The 23,987-nt window shown below is 41.6% G+C and overlaps 1 protein-coding gene across 9 annotated transcripts in view; it reads left to right on the top strand.

Annotated features, from left to right (window-relative positions):
• The window catches only part of LOC145446766 (voltage-dependent L-type calcium channel subunit alpha-1D-like), a 100,021-nt gene that overhangs the window by 55,415 nt on the left and 20,619 nt on the right, over positions 1-23,987 (top strand). For 4 of the 9 annotated variants that reach the window (XM_080325126.1, XM_080325130.1, XM_080325122.1 and 1 more), the window contains exons 13-28: positions 5,075-5,232; positions 5,961-6,028; positions 6,090-6,300; positions 8,825-9,075; positions 9,963-10,076; positions 11,212-11,397; positions 12,122-12,259; positions 12,319-12,495; positions 13,500-13,618; positions 15,252-15,381; positions 16,091-16,237; positions 16,303-16,504; positions 17,396-17,554; positions 18,307-18,417; positions 20,007-20,093; positions 22,947-23,072. In XM_080325126.1, the coding sequence (XP_080181252.1) occupies positions 5,075-5,232; positions 5,961-6,028; positions 6,090-6,300; positions 8,825-9,075; positions 9,963-10,076; positions 11,212-11,397; positions 12,122-12,259; positions 12,319-12,495; positions 13,500-13,618; positions 15,252-15,381; positions 16,091-16,237; positions 16,303-16,504; positions 17,396-17,554; positions 18,307-18,417; positions 20,007-20,093; positions 22,947-23,072 (2,384 nt within the window). Of the gene's footprint in view, positions 1-5,074; positions 5,233-5,960; positions 6,029-6,089; positions 6,301-8,824; positions 9,076-9,962; positions 10,077-11,211; positions 11,398-12,121; positions 12,260-12,318; positions 12,496-13,499; positions 13,619-15,251; positions 15,382-16,090; positions 16,238-16,302; positions 16,505-17,395; positions 17,555-18,306; positions 18,418-20,006; positions 20,094-20,678; positions 20,760-22,946; positions 23,073-23,987 lie in introns of all 9 variants that reach the window. The other 5 variants (XM_080325125.1, XM_080325124.1, XM_080325123.1 and 2 more) reach the window with 5 other exon arrangements.

Below are 23,987 nucleotides of genomic sequence, written 5' to 3'. Positions count from 1 at the left end.
TGTGAGTAGACTGCTAAGATTACGTCACTGCTGTTTCAATGTAATGTGCGCTAACTTTCCTGTTGAACGAGCAGTACCTATAGGTATAGATATAGGTATCGACAGGAACGTGACTGCCGCACCCCAAGCCCCCAATTGGGGGGGGGGGGGTGAGCGCGAAGGGGGCCCAAAATTATTTAGTGAATTTAGCATAAATTATAGAGTATTTTATGAAATTTTATGCAACTTTTTCAAAAATTTTTCGTGCTGCGCGCGATTTCATATCTGAAAATACCTTAATTATTGGGTACTCTTCCAGCAAGATCAAATACGCAAGACCTATAGAAGTAGGCATATCGGCGTTGGCCATTACCGCGCCACGACGCACGAAGACGTATAAAGTTTTAGGCCATGTAACATGCGACTCCAAGAAGTGTGCCAGAGCGAGAAAACCTTGGCCGAAAAGGACTGCCCTTACGCTGACCGAAAACTTCGTTATGTATATACAAAATACATACAGGTAGCGTATAATTGACCATAGGCGCCTAAATGACTGGCGCCGAATGCTCCTGTCTTGGCAATCTGAACCTCACGAGACAAATAGGCTACAATCCCGCAGGGAAGAATTATATGCCAGTGAAGAACTACCAATTTGAAATCGTGTACATCTTTTAGTTTAGTACGTTTGGGCGATTCCATATTTTTTGATATAGCAGACTGGAGGTCACGAAATAACATCATGTAACGAAGTCGTACCAACGGGTCCGCCCGTCCGAATATGTTTAATTATTATATACGGGCCCTATACAGTTTCCAAGACACCTCACTCAGCTCTACCGGCAAATTTGATTACGTCAGCAGAGAGGACAAGTAATTGATAGCAATATATATGCAATTCCCGATCTTATTGACCTTGGAAATTTTCGCACTCCACGCTGGCTCACTAAATGGTGATCCTGATTTCGTGGCAGAAGCGAACAACCGGACGGGAAGGGGGGTTTGGTTTATCACCCTATGGGAGCACAAGACCTAAGTGTTTTGGGGGGCCTAACGAAGTGCTGTTCGTTCCTGCTAACGGTATACGCCCGAAGATGTTTAATTATTATTGAGTGGTCTTACTTTTTCAAACACAACTCACTCGGCTCAACCGGTCAATCTGATTGCGTGAGCAGAGAGAGGATATAAATTGATACCAATATATATGCAATTGCCGATCATATTGACCGATTCAATCATGAATTGCGCTGCACGCGATTAGTCGAGAGAAGCTGCCTAAAACGGTCACCCGATTTAGATGACAAATAGCGATATACAGCCATCTAGCCTGAGCGGGGTCTGGGGATCTTCGAAGTTCGGTTTATCACCCTATGGGGGCCCAAGAGCAACGTTTTGAGGGGGGCTGACGAAGTGCTGTTACGGCTCTGTGTATTGATAACTAATTTACGGATAGATGTGCAACAAGTGACTCACGATTGAATACGCCGAGATGCGTACTGCTTAGCCGGCAAAAAGTAGCATAATTGGTGGTCCTATAGCTCGCGTCCCAAGCGTCCGAATAATTTGATATGTCGGTGTTTATCGAAAGCTAGTGTCACACTGATTCCAAAAATACCAATTGAAATCTCGCCAGGGCATTAAAACTACTCTGAAATAGCCAGCAAAGGTTGATTGTTCTGAACAACGGGAGCGCTGCAACACAATTGCCAATGGCGTCAAGCGAATGATCGGAACAATGCCAATTTTCATATTTTGGTGACTATTTTGAGTTTCTTTCATTGCCCTGGTATTCGTGCGGCCCCGACCGTACTCTGAAATTCTAAATTTGTCCCTGCCACCGAAAAAGGTTGGGAACCACTGGTTTAAATACATCATTAAGAAACTTGAAAAAAAGATAAATCATTGGCAAAGACGCCGTGAGTGGGGCTGTAACTGGCTTTTCGAGTCATTAGTTGGCCTAAATAGAATTAAGAGAGGTGGCATTTTTAGTCATCGGTTAACTTCTCAGGCATCAAATAGCCTAAATCGAGATTGGGCCACCAATTGGAGGGCTTTTTTAGTCCGCCCTGAATACTTGAAGGGTTCCGCTATCAAAAAAGTTTGAGAACCACTGGTCTGACATAATACCGTTGAGAAACCAGACACACTGCGTCGTAGAAGTCTTAGTCGTAGTATTTATGTCGATCGCATATGCATTTGCAATGAACGGACTGAATGTATCCCAATATCCTACTCCGTGAGATGTACATATAGTATTCATCTGTATTTACGCGGGTTTTGCATTCCAAAGAAAACTCATATCTGTGTATATCGTGCAAGGACCTCTGGTCGAGGTCAAAAGACATATTTACTGTGTTGTTTTGTTATGCATATTGTTCTACATCTGTGGTTCCCAAACTTTTTATGGTCGTGACACCAAGTTTCGATTTGGATATTCTGCGCGAACCCACCTCTCAATTTGGCGTGCTGGTTGCTAATACAAAATGGTCAGCGCCCTCGGCCAAAGCTACTCGCGGCCTATGTATGAAGCTGGCGACTATGTGCGCAGCAATAGCAATTATGAACTCAGTCAAGACTATAGCTACGTTACGCTATGACTATAGCAACGTTATATAGGTATTTTGGAAGACTTCTATCTATGTCAAATGGAACTACAGTCAAGTACTGCTACATGAAATGTTGCGTCACGCGAAATACAGTTGACGATCTATAAATTATTCGACCGTGCCGAGCGTGTGTGTATGTATGTATTATACTGACAGTATACTTCATAGTGAGTGATATCCAGAGTCCAGGCACCAACCAAGTTATATCAGGTGGCGCTATAAAATGGCGCTTCGACTAATCGGATGCCTTGTTTACCGGGTTCGGAGTCCTCGGAGCTCGAGTTTTCTTCTATAATGAAAAATGAACTAAAATATTCTGAAATGAGCCGCCGATAGCATCCGATTAATTGGCATTCTTGCAATGGTCATTGGTATTTAATTTTTGACTTCGCGACCCCTAAGAACAGGCAACCGATCCCACGGGGCTCGCGACCACTAGTTTGGAAATCCCTGTTCTATATCAATGGTCATTGCTCATTTTTCACGTATAGCGCGACCCACTTACGATTACTCTGTTGTTAGTCTCGGATTTTTACGCGCCGAGAGACCCGCCATGCCACCATGGCGGCGAATCGTATCCAAGGACTTTCCACGCTTAACGCATACGCTAAATCCCGCCTGTGGCATTCATTTATCACAGGCTATAGTGGCTATCCTTGCCGCGCTACCGGAATCAGCCCTTCAAATGTTATAGCTGGTCTGGTTACGGCTAATCTACATGTCGCGTCCATGCAGTGGCAATGATCCATCAAATTTTCCTGCGATTAGATCACTCATCGAGTGCTTTCGCGGAGGACTCGCTTGGAATTGCGTCTCGGCGTTTGCCGCTGTCAGAGACGCGTAACGTAAATATGGATAGGTTTTGTAATGGTCGTGATAAACCGTTAAATCAAACGAATCCCCGCCTTAGAACACATACAAGTGGCCTTTATCGTTAGCCCCGTTTTCTATCATACATGCACGGCGGTACTTCATCTCCTATCAAGAGATTGTCACGGCGTGAACGACCACACGCAATGATTTGGAAAGTTCAAATATGTACCTTCTATGCAACCACAAAGAATATTATGCCAGTTCTACATCATATTAAAGATTATTTGTTATTTTTTCGACTATTCCAATTTCATTGCACTTTGCGACAATGCTATGAGTTGCTCACGACTTCACAGATATGCCATTGCAACCAATCTAGGTTTACAACCTTCCATAGTGTCAAATAGTACAGTGTTTCAAGAGTATCGGTAATAGCATCATAATAAGCCTGTATCGCTGGTCGATCACAATTTGCAAAGCGCCAATATTGCGTCACAATGATAAATGACCGCCCAGTAGAAATGTCGTGCGGTGTTACCACAGTGGTGTTACGTAAGCACCTGGTGGCCTGGTAGATCGCTATCTCTCTTTAACCATATATTGTCGTCTGATCCAATTTTCTGGTATGTGTTCATTGCGCAGATTGTCTCTGATAAGGATCGCTCTATTTGGCGCGCGCGGGATATCTATTTTTGCAAAAATGCCGTGAATGTCCTGTTGAATTGTTGGAGTGTACTTATTGATCTTCTTGTGATCTCCGGAAACCCGCGATTAAATGATAGACTAGGGTTACCATACGTCCTCTTTGAAGAGGATTTGTCCTCTTTTTTGGAAATCGGATAAAATGCGGCTGAAATATAGGAAATCTTTATTTTTAGTCAACCGAACACGAAATGGGTGAAAATTTACCATTTTTTCAGGATTTACCTCCGGTATTGCAAGTCTGAAAATTTTGAAAAAGTGTCCTCTTTTCAGATTTCCAAACTATGGTAACCCTATATAATAGACATGCCCCTAATCGCCTATATTTTATAACTATACTTTCTGCTAAATGCGAAATGCATTGCATCAAGTTGATATAGGTCCGATGCTCATGCAAATTTAACGGATTTTGAAATGTGTCTCGTATTTCTGAACCAGTCAAGTTTGTATGTGCGCTGTTTCAAGTTGTGGTGGCTGCTAGTTCGAATCCTGTCCATTTACATCAGTGCTTCGGAACCTCGTCGCTACTGAGGTGTTTTTGATTTTGAAAGAACGAAAATACTTGGAAGGACATCATTGAAGCGCTGTCAAAATATGGTGTAATAGCGTTCCAATATAAAGTTCTCGCTGCAAATTTACTTTCGATCAAACTATCAAATCCATAGATTTTTACTAAAGGTTCAGAACCAGTGATATTCATTAACTAAGCACTTCAAATAGCCCGAACCTTTGTACAATGTACGTCGTACATACACTGCACAAGTCATCCAAAATATACTTTCTGACCCAGCCAAGACTACGAATAAATCCGCCCCTTGATGTAATAGGTGGTCTTCCTTCCTTGCACGATGTTCTGATTCTCAATATATATTGGTCCTCAATACATATCCACCCATCAAAGCCTTAATAGCATCTGATACGTATACGTGAGCCGACATTCATGCATTATCGCCAGTAAAACCAACGCCCCTCTACAGATCTGGCGAACAAGATCTTGCTGGTTCTCTTCACTCTGGAGATGTTGATGAAAATATATTCGCGCGGACTCGAGCAATACCTCGTCTCTCTTTTCAACCGGTTCGATTGCTTCGTCGTGTTGAGCGGGATACTAGAGCTCATATTGACAAGTTCAAAGGTAATTGGATGGAGCTATGGTGATTGCGTGTACTGTAACGTTGGCGATCTGGGACGTATTTTCTCCGTGATGTGGTAGGCACTGGATGAACTTTTGTCTATTTGCAGATGGTAGACAATTACAGCTACGTGCAAAAGTTACATAACGATGAAATGTACCAGTTCTACACCATAAATTTGACCGTTCACTTTACTTGTGGTTTACCGTTCCAAATTCTGGTCTACATCGACAAACTGATGGCATTCCAGAGCATAGGTTCTCAAGCTAGCCACTCAAGTAGAAGTTAGAAGTAACGCCGAAAATTACTGCACAAATAAAAGTATAAGCAACGTTTTCAAGTGGAAATAAAGCATAAACGGTATCAAAACTAATCAGATAAGTAGTTTCAAAACGTAAATTTGGTCGGTCGGTCGTATGATTTTAGTAGTTAATCTGAGACGCCTTCGAAATTGCAAGATGTATCTTCGCGACTAATGCAAAATAACTAACGGCACGACATAAACAGATGCAATCTTCGAAAACAGATTCCGTCACTTTGATACTAGGGGACTGTGATACAATTCCACTCATATAGGTGATGCAAACGTATCACATTATTACATTTTACGTTTCAAAATTCAAATCGTAGAATTCAAGCAGTCTGACCTGAGAAGTTTGTCAAAGAGAAGTGGAAGTTGAGAAGAACAGCTGTTGAATGGTAACTGACCAATGACCAACTCTGTTTTCAGGTGATGGAGCCTTTAGGCATCTCGGTCCTGCGTTGCGTGCGGCTGCTTCGTATTTTTAAAGTCACGAGGTTCGTCGCGGTTCTAAAGGTTGTATCGTCCGTCGTTACGTTTCGGTTTCTATCCGCGCAGGTATTGGAAATCGCTGAGCAATCTCGTCGCGTCTCTGCTCAATTCCATCCGCTCCATCGCCAGCTTGCTGGTTTTGCTTTTTCTATTTATTATCATCTTCGCGCTGCTCGGGATGCAGCTTTTCGGCGGGCGGTTCGTGGGCATCTCGTCCACCGAGAAGATCCGCTCCAATTTCGACACGTTCCCGCAAGCGCTGTTGACCGTGTTCCAGGTAACGGTATACGGTGATGTTTTCAATGAATATGCGTAATCAAATGTCTGAGTGTAAGAGGGGAGGCGAAGTCATATGGTTATTTGTCCAATTGATTGTATATATGGGTGTCAGATTCCATAGACTACTCCTTGTCGCTTCGACATCTTCCTGTCTTTTCATTGTATCGCATTTTTGTGGTTTATTGAACTGATAAAATTGCTAATAAACCAATCATCATCATCATCATCATGATGCGGCTTATTGCGGTAACACGTGAACAAATCCTGCACTTAGGTTCTGAATGATTGGCATATTGCATACATTATAAACTTGATAATATGTTGGGTGGCTAAAATACAGATGTTGTCTGTAACGGACTTCTACTCATTCCAAGTATAGTGTTGCGTGTACTTCCACTTCTTACTGCATTGGTTATGATCTTGAACTACTTCCAATTCTACAGTTTTTAGGAAAAACGATTTGTTTCTCACACTGTGGATTTTGAATAGAATAAGTAGACTACTATTCGATAGACTATGAAATATGCTTTTCGAAACTACTTCAAGTTTATTTGACATGTCTCTCTACTTCTATTCTCGTAATGCAGTAGAAATTTCTTCACACTTCTATATGATTTGACCACTTTCGGTGTATGTGATGCGTCCCTTTCCGGTAACACAGTAAAAATGGGGTTAGTCGACCCTGACTGCTTGGCCACCTCTAGGCTATACTACACGGATTGCATATACATTATACACTTTATGTTCGGCGCCTCAATTGACATGAAAATAGCTGATGAAACTGTTACCTTTATCTTGTTGCACGTTCCATGTGGGCAGAGGTCACCGTCAGATTAGTGCTGGATTTAAAACCGATCAATCTTAGGAGTTAAGGGGGATTATCGAAGTGTATTTTGAAATGCAATTGCGGTGTATAGAAGCAGACACTCAAGGCCGCCGGCCGGTTTCGTGAACAAATATCGGATGAAGAGCAACAATTCGCTGCTGGTATACCGATGATTGAACGCCAGTAATGAATTTCTTCGAGTTCAAGATCTGTGTTTGCATTTGAATCCCCCGACTCGATAGTTCTGTTTTGTAATGTTCAGTTCCAGATTTAAGCTTCCCAGTCATGCTGAAATAATGGCGATCCGATTTACGCCAGACTAAATTCTGTGGTTCTAGTTAAGTGTAAAGTTCAATTCTAACTGCGGCGAGGTGTCGACTGACGAACAGTGTACCGAATTATCCAATCCAACGCGTATGTGCCACACTAAATGGAAATCGTGTATGTCGCCCATCTGCACCATAGGTCCATACTCTAGAAATCTCACCGACCTATTTTTGTCGGTTGTTGTTATTTTGTGGTATTCATGGTGTGACAATGGTCATTTACACCAGGCCTATATTCCTTATTTTGATCCCGTAGCTACCGACTTATGGCGCGGCCCACTTCTAGGCTTTTTGTAAGACACCGGATACGCGGATGAGATGACAAGGAGGCGTATGGATAAACCTCTAACACTAGGGTAGGAATTCTGGAGTCTACCTCGGTCGGACTCGAATCCACAACCCATTGGTGTTGCACATGTGGATTATACCACTATGCGCTACCTCGCCACAATTTTATGGTTGGTTATACTGGTGGTAGTGATTAAAAAAGGTCAACTCTCCCGCCTGTCTGCCATATCCTAATATTCCGCTTATGGATACTATAGCCGATAAGGGTCCGGATACAGTACTTCAAAGGTCCGTCAATTGAGTATCGCTACCATAGCTTATAACATGCAACTGATGTTAGCGACACCTTTCGGTACAAACATCTACTTTCACACCCATTCCAAGGGATGGAAACGTTTCAAAATCACCAATCCGAGTGGAGATATATCCCGGGGTGGTGCAATATAAGGTTGCAAGAAAGTACCGATGGCCTGATTTGCATCATACGCTATGGACATGGTGGAAAATTGCTTAACACCAGAGTAGGTCCATGTAGTCAGCGTTGCTACTCAAGTAAAAGTAGAAGTAGCAATTTCTATGCCAAAACTACCTCGAGTTGAACCACAAAATATAGGTCTGAAGATTAGTGAAGTATGTAGTCGCATAAATTTAGCAGTTAATCGAAGTTGATTACTTTTGAGATCCCAAAGTGCGTCTTCGCGACCAATAACAAATAGTGATTCCACAAATGGGTCCAATTTTCGAACATTTGTTCAGTTACTGTGATAAAAGGCCAATTTTCTCCAATTGCTGTGAGGTTGTTTTGACTAAAAAATCTGTTAAGTAGAAGTGGAACTAATCTTAAACATAACTACCTTAGTCGGTAGCGGAAGTAGGCAATACCTACTTGAGTACCCCGAAAAACTAAAAGTATTCCATTACTGACCACTGGTTACCACACCTGTATATTTCCCGCTAATCTATTTGGAGTGCATAAAAACGAAAGGAACATCCCCAATTTCCAGTTCACGCTTTTGTGCGTATAATCGTAGCTACTAGTTCGAATATGGTAGTGTATCCCAGTTGACGCCTGTTGCCTCCAGATCCTGACCGGCGAGGACTGGAACGTGGTGATGTACAACGGCATCGCGGCGTACGGCGGCGCGAAAAGCGTCGGCTTCGTGACCTGCATCTACTTCATCATATTGTTCGTGGGCGGAAATTACATTCTGCTCAACGTCTTCTTGGCCATCGCGGTCGACAACCTGGCGGACGCGGAAAGCTTGGGCGCCGCTCAGAAGGAGAAGGAGGAGGAGAAGAAGCGAAAGAAAACCGCGAGACTCACGAAAATACGGTAAGTTCCGAGCATACCTGTACAATCCACCAATCTAGCTATAGTTGTTAGTCAGCTAACTATTGTTTTTAGTAGTTCTAGTTCTAGTTGCGGATTTTCTTTTAATTGAGTAGTCTAGTTTTAGTTGCGCATTTTTAAAATTAAGTAGTTCTAGTTCTGGTTGCGCATTAAAAGCACATAAAACACATGTTGCCGTATGATAACAGTAGTACTGATGTTCCTGTGGAAAACCGACCAGATTCCGATAAAATAGAAATTAATGAGTTGCTTCGGAATTGGATCTGCTTAGTTGATTTCAACTAGTTAACGTAGTTCAAAGCAACAAATCTCTACTACTACAATTGGAAGAATAAAACTCTGAATAATACTCGTACCAAGTAGGTTTATAAAGTAGATTTGTTTGAGGTGTCACATGCTCTTAGCTGTTGATCGGATGTGGGATGCGGCTGCTTTCAAAATTTCAAGATGGATCTTAGCGACTAACGCAAAATTACTAATAGCACTACAAATAGACGCATACACTTAAAGTATATTTACTTATTGTGATACAGGGTCTGTCTGTCACGGTTCTTATCACTTCTTATGACAATTCCACCGATAAAGGTGATGCGCGAAGTTTTGCTATGGCTATACTTTCGACGTTTTAAAACCGAAAGTGTTAAAAGCAGCTGTTGAAGTTGACGTAGAAGTAGTCTAAGAACATAACCACACGAGTAATAGGTACAAATCGCCAAAACTTACTTGAGTACTCCAAAAAGTTGGACTACGTAATTATTAATTTCTGTTCCCCTCTGGTTTCGGAGCCGTAGCGACATTTCTGAATTTAGTCTCGCTGTCTATCCCCGCGCTTATTCGGTCTTCAGCTGCTGACGCGTGGTTCCTTTCAGAAATCTTTTTAAAAAGAAGGAGCAGACGAGCCAAGACGTTCCGGATCCCGTTGAAAGGAACGCGTTGAGTCGAGTGGACGAGGAGGGATCTTTTCACGAAGACACAGCGATCAGGTTTGAACAATTTCGTGATTAGTCGCGATCAGGTACCCGGCCACGAGAATTTGCACAGAACACAGCTCTTTTCGGGACCTATTATTTCGTTGAAGAATTTGCCGTCACGATTCGATCACGATCACCAATGCGTTTCAGTGTTCAAACTTTGACGCTTTGAACTGCGAATCCGAATTTTGTAACGCGAATATGCTACCATGCCGGTAGAGACATTGGACTGGAACTCGAAACCTCTAGTCTTGTATTAGAGAACCTTTATTGATTTCTTTTTATGACCAAAACCTATGAAAACGTGTATTTCGCCGATTTCGATCGTATCAGGTAAACCGAAGTCTCTGGTGCTAAGTCTTGCTTCCACGCCCATTTAAATGGGTGAAAACGAGTCAAACACGCCAATTCCGGTGAAGATATATGACAGCCGTGAGGTGGCTTCCGTTTTTATGCACCACCCCCAGAACCACTGTAAACCCCGAGATATATCTCCAAAGGCATTGGTGTCTTTAACTCTCTCTCAAGGCGTGACAGCAAATATTGGTGCAAGAAAGTGCGGATAGCAGGACTTGAATCATTATACGCTAAGGCGGAAATCTAGCAAATACTTCTATTTGTAGCAATGTATTTACAGTGTTCCTGCGAACAGATTACGCGTAGCAGCTAGATGTTTTGAAGTTTTATTTAGCCAATACACTCCGAATTGAATACGAATGACTAGCTATGAGTGCAGACGGCCCAGACTTCCATTAAATCCGATTTAAAACCATCGGAATGATAATGACGTAAAGTACTATCCCTTCTCCATATACACTCACAATTCAGCGATACGATTCTGTTACGTCAGTTTAGATCTTATAGTCGCGTGCTACTTACATTCGTGACTGTGTGGTCGCGCTGCTGAATTGCGTTGGTCGCATAAGGAAGCCACCAAACTAATCAAACAGAGAATCGCATGCTTATGGTGAACCGCTTTTCCACAGTGACATTGCTAGACTCTTGCGGGTAATTGACATAGTCAGCAACGAATTATCAAGTTTTCGCGCAGCCACATACTTTACATAATATCTTGAATGATATGACTGGATTGTAAGTGGCGATGTACAAGTGTCCTCGATGTGAGACTTTTGACCTTACCACGCAGGATAGAAATCACGGAGGCTTCCGATACGAACTCGGATAAGCACTTGCCGGAGTGGAGCGACGCCGACAGCCCGCCGGAGATACCTGTTGGGCCCAGGCCGAGGCGCTTGTCCAAAAGCGCGCTGAAATTGGAAGAAGTACCCATGCCTGCGGCCACCTCTTTCTTTGTGTTTACGAGACATAACAGGCAAGTGACTGTCGTCGGGGCGTTTTGAAATTGTGATGTAGCGCGGTGTACGATTCAACATGCCTCTCGTGTCTTGTTCATGTAGTCTCATAAAGTCGAGTAATGTCGTACAGATCTATTCATGCAAAAATAGAAGTAGCGATCCAACCGGAAGTGGAAGTGAAAACATAACAACTTGAGTAAGTGGTGCCGGTGGGCAATACCCACCTCAGTACTTCGAAAAGTAGAAGTACTTCGTTACTAGGGTTGCATATAAAACAAAAATCAATTTAAAACAAACATGTTTAAACAAGGCCCTAATTTACAACATTTTTTAAGCCATGTCGTCACGAATATTCAATTGTGATGTCATAATGGATTGACATTGACAATTGAAAATGTAGGGTAAATAATAGCTCATTTGACGAAATATCTGCACTATAAATGTTGAACCGACTATTTTGAGGGTTCCAACCATCCTATATCGGAATATACGTCGGCTATATCGGGATGTAATTGTCCGTAGGCTCATACAACATGTTTTTTAAAGTATTTACACAATTATGGCATAATTTTACAACTTAAAAAAACTCAATTTTTTTCAAAGGCCTTTGTTTAAAACACTGTTTAAAACATGTTTTAAATAAATTGTTTTAAAACGCCGATTGTTTTAAATGCAACCTTATTCGTTACTAACCAACTCTGTATACAGTATATCCAGCTGGTAACCGTTATCTTCCTACAGATTCCGCATCCTATGCCACAAAATCGTCAACAACAACATATTCAACAACGGCACACTCGCGTGCATCATACTCAGCAGCATAGCGCTGGCTTGCGAAGATCCCGTGGACCCGTCGTCCCAGCGCAACCAAATTTTAACGTGCGGTACTGCGCTCCCGCACAAGTCATCGTTTCACGAGTGGATTATTACTTTCGCAGATACGTGGATTACGTTTTCACCGCGATCTTTTCGGTCGAGATTGTGCTGAAAGTGGTCGCGTACGGGGTGGTGCTGCACAAGGGCTCGTTTTGTCGGAACTATTTTAACCTGCTGGATCTTCTGGTGGTCGTGGTGTCTCTCGTGTCGATATTCAGCCAGCTTGTCAACTCGGGAAAGTAAGTTTGCTGCTCAGGTCACTGCTTGAGGGATTTTTTCCGATTTCATGTACTAATATTAGTGAAATGCCTTTGATGTCACCGCCGAAACAGTGCTTAGGATTTGAATTTTGTGCGATTGCTATCTCACGCATACGCTGATTATTCACAAATTCCAACACAAATTCTAGAAGAGAAACCACTATAGTCGAATTCGCATTCTGGTTTCCTCGAGACGATCACATTTCATCACTTGTCTGACGAAATTATGCTATAATTTATTGGTTCTCCGATCGCGCGCATGTCAAGAATCGAGAGATATGTTGCGATTTCATCGATACAATGATGCTCCTTTGTAACTTGAAATATTTGTCGCACTGCAGATGCCAAGTTTTTTTTATGGGATCAAAAATTCTTTTGTTGTTAGTTGTTTCCAAAATATCTTGAACGACTGCCTTTTTCTTTGTTATTAAATCGGATTTATTTTCTGACCTCCGTATATCACACTTCACGCTCACACATTTAGTGAGTGAAACAGACATATTCGAATTTATTAATACAATATACAATATTGGTACATCTCTTTTATTATAATAATATTTATTACATTTATAATGGCGAATACATTAATACATGCATGCCGAATTAACCAAGTGCCGTATATCACAATTTACGCTTACATTTAGCGAAACATTCTCGTCTGAATTTAGTAACATATTATTGATGCATCGCTTGCATACTAATATTATTACTAGCATTTACATTTCTATTTCCGAACTCACCGAATGTCGAATTCACTGGCAACCGTCGACAAAATCTGTTTTCATTATCATGATTGTGAAGACATTACGGCTAACGCTTGCATATTATATCCGACCATTTTCCGGAGGAGTTGAATTTTGAACATCTATTCACTGTCTTAACAAAGGATTTATGACTCTCGATATCACATCAGAGTGTCCAATAGTACATATATTCCCGGGCACATTCCATTCGAAGCGTCTTAGGATTTTTATTGCGTTTAGATCGGACACGCTCTCCGCCATCAAGATTCTCCGTGTCTTCCGCGTGCTTCGTCCGTTGCGAGCCATAAACCGCGCGAAAGGTCTCAAACACGTCGTGCAGTGCGTCATTGTGGCGATCAGTAAGTCTGCAGGGTTTCTTGACATATTTGCATACTCTATTTTCGAGAGCATGATTTCATGATATTAATATCGATGATAGATACAAAATGAAGAAGGCATTTGGTACATTTGGTACATTTGGTACAATAGATGCACGCAGTCTTGACATATTCATATACTGGGCGTTCGGGAGCTTGATTTCATGATATCAGTAGCGACAAAAGATTCGAAATGAAAGAGGAAATAAAATATAATTGAATTCGTACCACGTCGAGAATTAATGTCTAAGCAATCTGACTATATAGTCAAATCTTCATTCTGCTTAATCCAAATGAACGTGTGGCGCCGGTGATCTCAAATACATACTATGATTCGGTGTTCCGTACGCATATTGCAGTACATGATACTCGCTAAATAATGGTTTGACATTCGTGTCGAAAAGTGCCAATTACCAGTGATGAGTTGGTGCGATATTTCGCAATCCGAAGCCACAACGCGTTTACTGTCACGTCTTCATCCAATCTCCTTATCGAGCAACAAATCATATTCTTTTAAATGTCATTCCAAACCTCATCTGCCAACACCAAGTCGCTTTGGAAAAAATTGTGAAACCCATTCCATAAGATGACTGCGTAGTGCGCATCTGCGTGTCTGTTGTGACCCAGTCCGAATTAACTTATATTTTTACGTTACACAATGCAGCGCCACATAGTTTCTTGACTTGACGCACGTGATATGTGTGCTGGCAGTTTTGTTAACTGAATAGTACAACCATTGCCACCAACTGTAGCATCGAGCATAATACATCATGATGCATCCTTCGACGACTTGATATTTCGGTGATAATTGTCTATGCCTGTTGATTACCAACATCGTCGCGTAATTGAAATCGCAGTGCTGTTAGTGATTACGCCATGCGTGATTGTGATTACGCATTGACGAACTCGCAACGTATGGTACTCGGCATGGTAGATCCGTGGCGATTAAATGATATCACCGATTGCGAAATAACCGACGCAACCACTCCAGCGAGATAATTGTTCTGAAATTCCCTGACGACCTTGACTGGCTTGACATGTATGGCGTATCAACTTACCCGTCTGTACACTTGTACAGTAACATCCGCATATCTGCAGATATGATCATCAACGAAATACTTGTATTCTTTCGGAGTGCTCATTTAAGTTCTGCCAGCTTCCACCGTTGACTTTTCTTGACTATATCCACTTCTACTCAACAGTTTTTTCCATTAAACTACTTACTTTAGACTTCGGATTTTTTAAAGTAGAAATATGTTTGGGATATGTTTCTGTAATAAAGACGGCGTGAAATAGCCCTTGTATCACGGCAACTGAGTATATTTTCGGAAATTCCACGAATTTGTAGTGACATTAATTTTACGTTACCAGCGAAAATGCAACTGCGATTTCAAAAGTGATCACCATCTACGTTTCTAATTTTTGACACTTAAGTAGGCCTACTTTCATATATTCATTTTCTGCTTCCACCTGAAGTAGTTTTGAGATGTTTGGAAATCTGCATTTCTACTTGTAAAGTACTAGAAATCTACGCCGATACCGCTACCTTTACTTGAGTACCACCTTTGGATATCCGTACTTGTATTCACTCATTTGATGCCATATATTTCCCCAGGTACCATCGGCAACATTATGATCATCACTACGCTGCTGCAGTTCATGTTCGCGTGTATCGGAGTGCAGCTTTTCAAGGGCCGATTTTCAAGGTGTAGCGACCTGTCGAAACTGACGGAAGAAGAGTGCGTGTAAGTTGACTGTGGACTATATATCGCGTCGTGTTGGAATGTGTCGCACACGTGGCAGTCACGTGATCAATTTCGTACGGATCTCGGATCCGGGTTGATCTTGATCTGGACTTCGCCTGAGGACTGACCGAATTCGAATATTACGCCCTGGTTCGTACCGGGTTTGAATGTAGAATTTATTTGAAAGTCAATTTGGATTTGGATGCTAATGTCCAATTGAGAGAGAGAAAAGGAGAGAGAGAGAAAGAGAAAGAAAGAGAAAGAGAGAGAGAGTGAAATTTATTCATCATGTCACAAAAAGAGGTAGAATTAATTCATTGCTGACCATGGGCTGTTCAAAAAAAAACATTTTTTCCTGAATCTTGTTGGCTACGTGATTAATTCGTTAGGTTGCCTTAAAAAACAATGCACACGTAATTTGAATTCATTCCAACCAGTACTCACGGATTTCGTACAGTTTGAAAATTTTGAATTGACCCAAAACTGCAAAAAAAATATGTTAAAATTTACTGTCAACTCCATGAAATTGTTGCGCTGTTTTCAAAAACGATGCAAAGCAAATTTGACTCAATTCCAACCTGTAGAAGCGGGGTTATTTGAGTTTTTCTTTGATAATTCTCGGATTATCCTCGATCGTTGGATAATCCAAGAATTATCACGGTGACTACCTCTGTTCCTAAGTTTAAACTCGGCATACGGTCCTGTTCAGGGGGCGATACCAACAGTATTCAAGCGCAGACGACGACAGCGTGAAAGTAGTCGAACGTGAATGGACCAACAATGATTTCAACTACGACAACGTTTGGAACGCTATGCTGGCGCTGTTCGTAGTGGCTACCTTCGAAGGATGGCCCGGGTAGGAAGCGGATCTCTTCCTATCTTGCACGATTCGAACTAATTTATCCCAATGGTATTCCGCAGACTGCTGTACAGCTCGATCGACTCGTGGGAAGAGGACCGCGGTCCGAAGTACGACGCCAGGCCGGCGGTGGCTCTGTTTTACATCATTTATATTATTGTGATTGCCTTCTTTATGATGAATATTTTCGTGGGTTTCGTGATCGTCACTTTTCAAGAGCAGGGCGAGCAAGAGTACCAGAACTGCGAACTGGACAAAAACCAGGTGAGATGAGTTTTCTTCATGAGAGTTCGGCGAGGCGAGCGAATATGAGCAGTGAGCACGTTACTGTCTCCTGTGTACCGTTACTATATCGTTACTATACTCTCTACTAGTACTCTATATATACTATTATTACGGCTATTGCTGATAAACATTATAGATCACTAACCTACGGTAGGTTGGCAGGTTAGTAATCCATAGTAAAATCGAGTGCTTGACTGACTCGATTTCGATTCGATCTTCAAATCAACTCTATTATAAAGCTTTGAGTCTAATATCGATCATTTTGACGTCACATATAGTAACACAGCTGAAATAAGTAGCTTGTACAGAAGACCAACGGCATATGAAGATATATTGTTTGGCCCAGCCAATGAAACAATGCCAGCTCCAGAACACCAAATATGATTTCGTTTTTATAACCATAACCAGAATGTTACAGCCCTTTATGACAACGCTGCGAGTCAATTAATTGACAGGCTCGATATTGATACGAACATGCGTGTCCTTGCGCTTCCTGCTGCATGGAATTGTTACGGGGTTAGCTGATTTCGGCACTAGAAAAATCGTCTGGTACAACTGTACTCGAACCATTGCAATTGATATGCGGATCCCCTAATTATGACGCAAAAACAAACCACTTCCTATATTATCAATTCACCTTTTGACTTATTAGAGTCGTTCGAAAAGCTGTTTTCGAATAAACAAACAGTATGGAAGTATTGTTATAGTGTAATTATGAAGTACTGTACACCGAATGGCCTCTTCAATTCAATCTTTGTGGAAAAGGCTAATGCACTACACGCCCGCTTCATTGGACACGTTGTGGTTGTTGGTCATTCACAGGACACAATACGCTGTCATGCAAATTGACCCTTCGCTGTTTTCTTTCAGAGGCAATGTCTGGAGTACGCTCTAACGGCAAAGCCGACGAAAAGATACATACCCACGAATAGGTGCCAGCACACGGTGTGGGCCGTTACAACGTCTACCTACTTTGAGTTCTTCATGCTTGCGCTCATTTTACTGAACACGGTGTGCTTAGCGTTACAGGTAAGGAATGTGCTGACTGTAAATGCCCGGTACACCAATATGGACAGCGCTTATAGAGCTGGTCAGTAAGGGTAATAATTCTATCTGACTGCACGTAGGCAAGATGAATTGGTTTTGCATATTTTGAGAAATCGAATCAGAATCTTGGATTAGGACATATTCAACACATAGCTACTAGCTAGATACGAACTCGGATTTTCACAGGAAGTTTACGTTAAAATTCGTTATCCAATCGGGATTATTCAATCCGAATTCGCTCACATTTGATAGCTTTCATCCACGCTCTTGTCCCCAATGTTTCTTTTACACTACTTTAGTCGCAGAAGGTAATTTTTGTGCCTTATCTATAAAAATGGGTAGGTTGCATCAATTTTATTAGGAGGCACACTAAAATAACGTCCTTGTACAATGTACATGGCAACTTAAGTATTTGAATGTACTTATATTTGTATCATTAGCGGCCGTACCGTGAATTGGAGAGTATGATATCTGATTAGATTGGCGAATAACGAAGAAATAATCAGAAATATCTAGAGATCTAGATGTCTCTATACATCACTTTCTTCTATTAACACGTTTTAACCAGCCTGCTCAGTTGCGTTGTTTTGAAAGCGGCACTCTTCTCTATGTACATACAATCAAGCACCACAAATAGCACTACCTTCTCTTGAGAATCATCCACTTCTGATTTTCGCGCTTCCCGCGTGGAGTCGCGCTGATATCCACGTGACTATATCTCCCTGTTTTTTCAGCACCACAATCAATCTGATGAAATGGAGAAAGTTTTCAACATTATGAACTACATCTTCACCGCTTTATTTACGGCCGAGATGATCTTCAAACTGATCGCGTATCGGCTCAGGGTAAGGCAAACGATGTTGATTACTAATTGATTTTCACTGATGATATCATTACCGTTCAACATTGGCGAAGTAATTTTGAAATCAGGACCGCGATGAGCTAGCTATCAGAGATGAGCATGGATTAGGATTAGGTTTTGAAAAAACAGGATTTGTGAAATTTTGTCGGATTTGGATTGGATTTGGATTAGACATTTTTTTCAGAACGGATTAGGATTTGGATTGGCTTTACCTATTTTCTGGGAGATTGAAATGTCGTGTGGCGAATCGCGACAAACTTTATTCAGATCAGTTATTAATGTAATTATGGTTACTTAGTTATCTTGAATCAAGTGAATCGTTGGTTGTGAAAGAAAATTTTCGAATCCCCCCATTGCATAAATTAGTATTTTTTCTGAATTTCCAGTTGGAATCGGATTAGGATTGGACATGGACTAGAATCTAAAAAAGGTAGAGATTTGGATTTGGATTTGAAGGTTCGGATTTGGATTGGATTAGGACATAGAAATTTCAAATCCGCTCATCTCTGCTAGCTATCACGGGAGAGTGGACCAAATCCACAAATATGCACGTAATTATGTCACCCGAATTATGAAATGAAAGGTCACATTGCTTGCTTCCAGCTATTACGGTTACCATATTTTGGTGGATCAAATTCCGGACACTCTTTAGCGCCCACTAGTGGATTTTACAATAATGTATGATTACATTGTCGGTCAATATGACGTCACACTAGTAAAGCTTCGCCTAACGACTGTCTACAGGAGTGGAGTTCAACATAGGTTTTGAATTAGGCCATCTCTAATCGGTCCAGCTCAAAAATAATAGGCAAACGACCCCAGGTTTAGAACAACGAACAACTGTCTTTGACTAAACTAAAGCATCCAAACGGCCCTAACCAACTCTAGGAATATACCGTTATCTTATAATTGCGACTGCAATTACACTTATTTCAGTAAAGGATGGTTATTTTTATTTATTTTTGATTGCATTTTTTGCGAAGGTGGTGCGTGGTCCCCATATTAATACCAAAATGCTTGTGTTAAATCGCGCACAGCGCGAAGAAAATTTCAAATAGCATACATCTGCTTAAAAATAATATTATTTATGTTGATATACGAAAATATTTTAAGCCTACTTCAAGCCTTCAAAATTCCGGACATTTAGGCATATTTTCGAATTTCCTCCCGGACGCAGTTTTTACAGTGAAATTCCGGACATATCCGGGAAATTCCGGACGTATGGCAACCCTAAGGCTATTTACATCGGCGTGTTCTGGCGCATCCCATTCCTATAACAAGAAGGTTATCATTCAGCTCTTGAAGGTAAATTCGAAGGCAACTGTGATGCGGCATTAAATGCATATGTTCATTTATTCATTTATTATATGAATACGACAATGCTCAGAAAGGGAGACAAGGCTTTATTTGTTGATGTGTATATAGATATGCATAACATGATATGGTATATTAGGCTCATTTACACCGTGCTGATGTCTTTATTTACCTGTGGTGGGATGGAAGGATATAGTTTACACGACTTTCATTTTGCGTGTAGGGTCAAGTGTTTACATTCCTATCCGTATAATGTAGGTCTACCTTCAAGACCCTTGGAATGTATTTGACTCGCTCATAGTCCTTGGCAGCGTAGTCGATATTGTATTCTCCGAGTTCCATTCCGTGAGTATGCCTGTTCCGCTCGGCTGTATCGGTGTCTGTAAACGCACTTTCGGATGCAGAGAAGACTTCTGCTGATTATATGCGTAGCGTCTGTTGCTTAACTCTAACCAAGGAATGAATATTGACTCAATATTCTTCCGGGTTTTGATGTCTGCCTGTCTGTAACGTAGCCATGAATGTGCGACCGTGGGTAGGTACAATTGGTCGTTCTGTATATTCATACGATGCCGCTCTTTTCCTGAACACAAACACTACTGGAATTGCACTACAGAGTACATTGATGTATACCAATGACTTTCTGTGAGTGGATTCAACAGTACTTTGGATTTCAGAAACTTCACTAAAACCACGCATAACCAGCCTAACATCCAAAAGACAGCAACAAATTTCACATCAAATTATAGTTCCAACATTTTGTTTTGAGTTGTCGGGTTGTGGCCCAGTGTACACGATGACATTCTACATCTAACGTACAGCGTATCCGCCGTCCTAAACTTTCATTTCTCTATATCTTTCCTTCGTCTGTCTTGAATCTGTGCTTCCGTAAGCTGTCATCTTTTCCATCTCTCTTTCTTCTTTTCTCAGAATTATGTTCGCGACTTGTGGAATGTCTTTGACATGTTCGTCGTGCTTGGAAGTTTGGTGGATGTAGTCGCTGCTTTCATCGTAAGTGTTTGGCATCGCTCGACCGAAGCGGTTGGATGCATATAGGTCATTTAGTACAACCTTTTACACTTCTAAATATGATTATGTAGATTAGGCCGATGCTTAAACTGCATAAACTAGATACGTTGTGGTGCATTGCTCTTAACGGCCGCTTAAATCGGTTCGCTCCCAGGGTGTCGGTCGACTCTCAACAGATACAAATGTTGTAAGGTATAAAATCAAGATAAAAGGTGAAACATGTTTTGAATGGTCCCAGTTGCAGTTTTTGCATATACTGATTTACGTTTTCGTTTGTGACTTGATCGAACATCTTAGGAGCTGACAGTGTAGTGAGTGTACACAACTGTCCAAAGTGTACATTTAACATGTATTTAATGTAATTACAGCATTGGTTTTCATTTGTGACTTGGTCGAAAATTCTGCGAGCTCACAGTGTGCACAACTGACCCAAGTATATATTCTACATGTATTTAATGCAGATAATTTACTCGCAGTCTTAATCCATAATTTATACACTCCTCATGCTTAGCACACTTTACTGCATTCACATAATCTTGCATACTTGTGGAGCATGCGACCTGCTGCCTTCTGCATGCGTCTTGACTCTTCAATAGTGCCATGCTTAAATTGGACCGCTTGTAGCGCGCTGACTTGGTGCATAGAATGAGATTGCATGGATCTATCCTACGAATGTAACTAACCGAATGAATGTAGATTGTATTATGTAGTGCGGTGTCGTTACAATATCCGACTGCAGCGATGCAGTGATGGCATGGGATCAATGTGGCACACACAATCTGTATACCAGCAACTATAATTATGCACAGCTGTTCATCATTCGCTTAAGTCACGAAGTCAGCTTTGCTCGAACACCGGTGCTGAAAAAATTGACCCATTTTCTTGTTGGAATTAAGAAATTGCCATCAATCATGCATCTGAACATTCAAGTAGGCCTACTTTATACTGCATTTGTCGTCTCGCTGTTGAGATTCTATGGTACATGTTGACCTAGCTCGTCACCCTACTACAGTGTTTCTCAATTTTTTTAGACACGCCCCCTTTATTACAGTGAAAACTTTCGTGCCCCCCCCCCCCCCCCCCTTATCTAGGCTTACCATATTTTGTAAATCTTAAAAGAGGACACTTTTTCAGAAATTTGAGACTTGCAAAACCGGAGAAGAATTCTCAAAAACCGGTGAATTTTTCCCACTTTGTGATCGGTTGACTAAAAAAAAAAAAAAGAGCTAAAAGAGCTAAAATCACCGTTTTTCACTCCGAAATACCCGCCAGAGCGTCACTTCTGTGCTTATTTACGGCATATCAGTCGCAATTTGCTCTAAATCTGACCTAAATTTTCAAAAAAGAGGACAAAATCTCAAAAAAGAGGACAAAAGGGCGTCCTCCGAGGACACTTTCAAAAAAGTCAAAAAAGAGGACAAATCCTCTTAAAAGAGGACGTATGGTAACCCTACCCTTATCGTCTTATCACAAAATACAACCAGAATGCTAGCAATCCCAACGGATAGTTTGATGGCATGCAATGTTGTGACTGTTGATGGGAGGATTCTCAAATATGATATTCGGACTATACATAGAGCAATAGTCATGATTTGGAGTTAACCACACACCAAATTCACCACCAGCATCCGCACAACGCTGACCAGTGATCATTACTATCCCACTGTGACCTTTGTGTTGCCAAATGGAGTCAAGGTAGGCATCGCTGATGCTGAAGTATAAGCAACGACTCAACTTTCGACTCAGTTAAAAGTAGAAGTCAGCGACCACCTCTACCGGTAGGTGGCAGTCACCATCCATTCTATCGCGTGACTTGCGATTAGTTTGACCCTGACCCCATTCCCAGTCAATGCTGCTCCGTAAATGAAACTCCAGATCCTCCAAAGCAATGGTTCTCAAACTGGGGGGGGGGGGCGATGCGGCAGTCAACTAAAACAAAATTGCGCCTCGCGCGATTCAACTTCAATTCAATTTTGCTCCGTGTATAGTCCGCTTTTCATATTTAAGAATTCTCACCGTGTTCAAAGTATACGACCCTGTTCATATCTAACTTCGTGCCTCACTCGTACTACTGCGTACTGCCCGTAAATTCGACACGTTCGCTTTGCATGCACTTCCGTGGATCTTTAGCCCTCGTTTGTTTTGTCTTAACGCTGTGCTAAAACTCAGCAGGGGGGAGAAAAATCTTTCAGCATCAATTTCTTCCGTCTGTTCCGCGTGCTTCGACTCGTCAAGTTGCTGAGTCGCGGAGAAGGGATTAGAACGTTGCTCTGGACTTTCATCAAGTCATTCCAAGTGAGTGTTTCGTTTGTAAAGCCCCGCCGATTCGAGTCATTCTGGTGATTTGAAATATCAATGACCGTGTACAGTGCTCGGAAGAGAAGTAGGAGCAGCAAAAGAGTCGCATTTCGGTCTAGTCGTTTGGAGTAATTGAACCGATTGCACCAACGATTTCGCCTGCCCTCATAGCACGTGATCAAAATTGGAGTATTTGGCTGTATTAAGTTCATATTATACAATATACATCAAATTGGTTGATCTTGACGCGAATAGAGCCAAATCCCATCGTCAATTTATGGTTGCAAGCAAAGAGAGTCGAGGACTGAATGATTGCAAAGTTATCCAAGCCTGATTCCAATCAAAGCGCCACTATATTTCCTTGTAACTTGAAATAAGTACAACCCATAATAGACATGCAACAATGCAACTTGTGTCGCTTTTATCTGTCATCTTGAAGATGCATCCACTAATTAACGATGTTGACTGATTCTGCTATTTAATACGGACATTGCGAGATTTAGTAAATCGATCATTTAGAACAGACGTTACGGATTAGAATTGATCCCCGTCTTAGTGTAGGCAAAGCAGAGGTATTATACAGTCGTCGGAGTGGTCAGCTAGGTCTATATTGCGTGTGATCACGGTACTAAATGAATTAGGCATGAGTAGTCTGCGACTCAATAAGCGCCCATCTGGCAATAAAAATTAGTGCCATGCAGTCTTTGTGTCTCGGAGTACAGTTATTTAGGTATTGAAGATCCCGCTTGCCTGGTGCGCTCATCTATTATTCACCAGCGAACTAATCAAAGTAATGGACACAATGAACGCAGTTACTTTGTAAAATGTCTTAGTTTATAGGCGCGCGGCCTTACTATACAGTCGGCACCTGAAGAAGTACACACATTACAATCAATGGCGCATTACAATGGA

Source organism: Botryllus schlosseri, chromosome 9, assembly GCF_051294905.1.
Source record: "Botryllus schlosseri isolate E-star chromosome 9, Bs_hap1, whole genome shotgun sequence".
NCBI lineage: Eukaryota > Metazoa > Chordata > Ascidiacea > Stolidobranchia > Styelidae > Botryllus > Botryllus schlosseri.
Note: the sequence above shows the minus strand (reverse complement) of the source record. Positions and strands in the feature narration are given on the sequence as shown.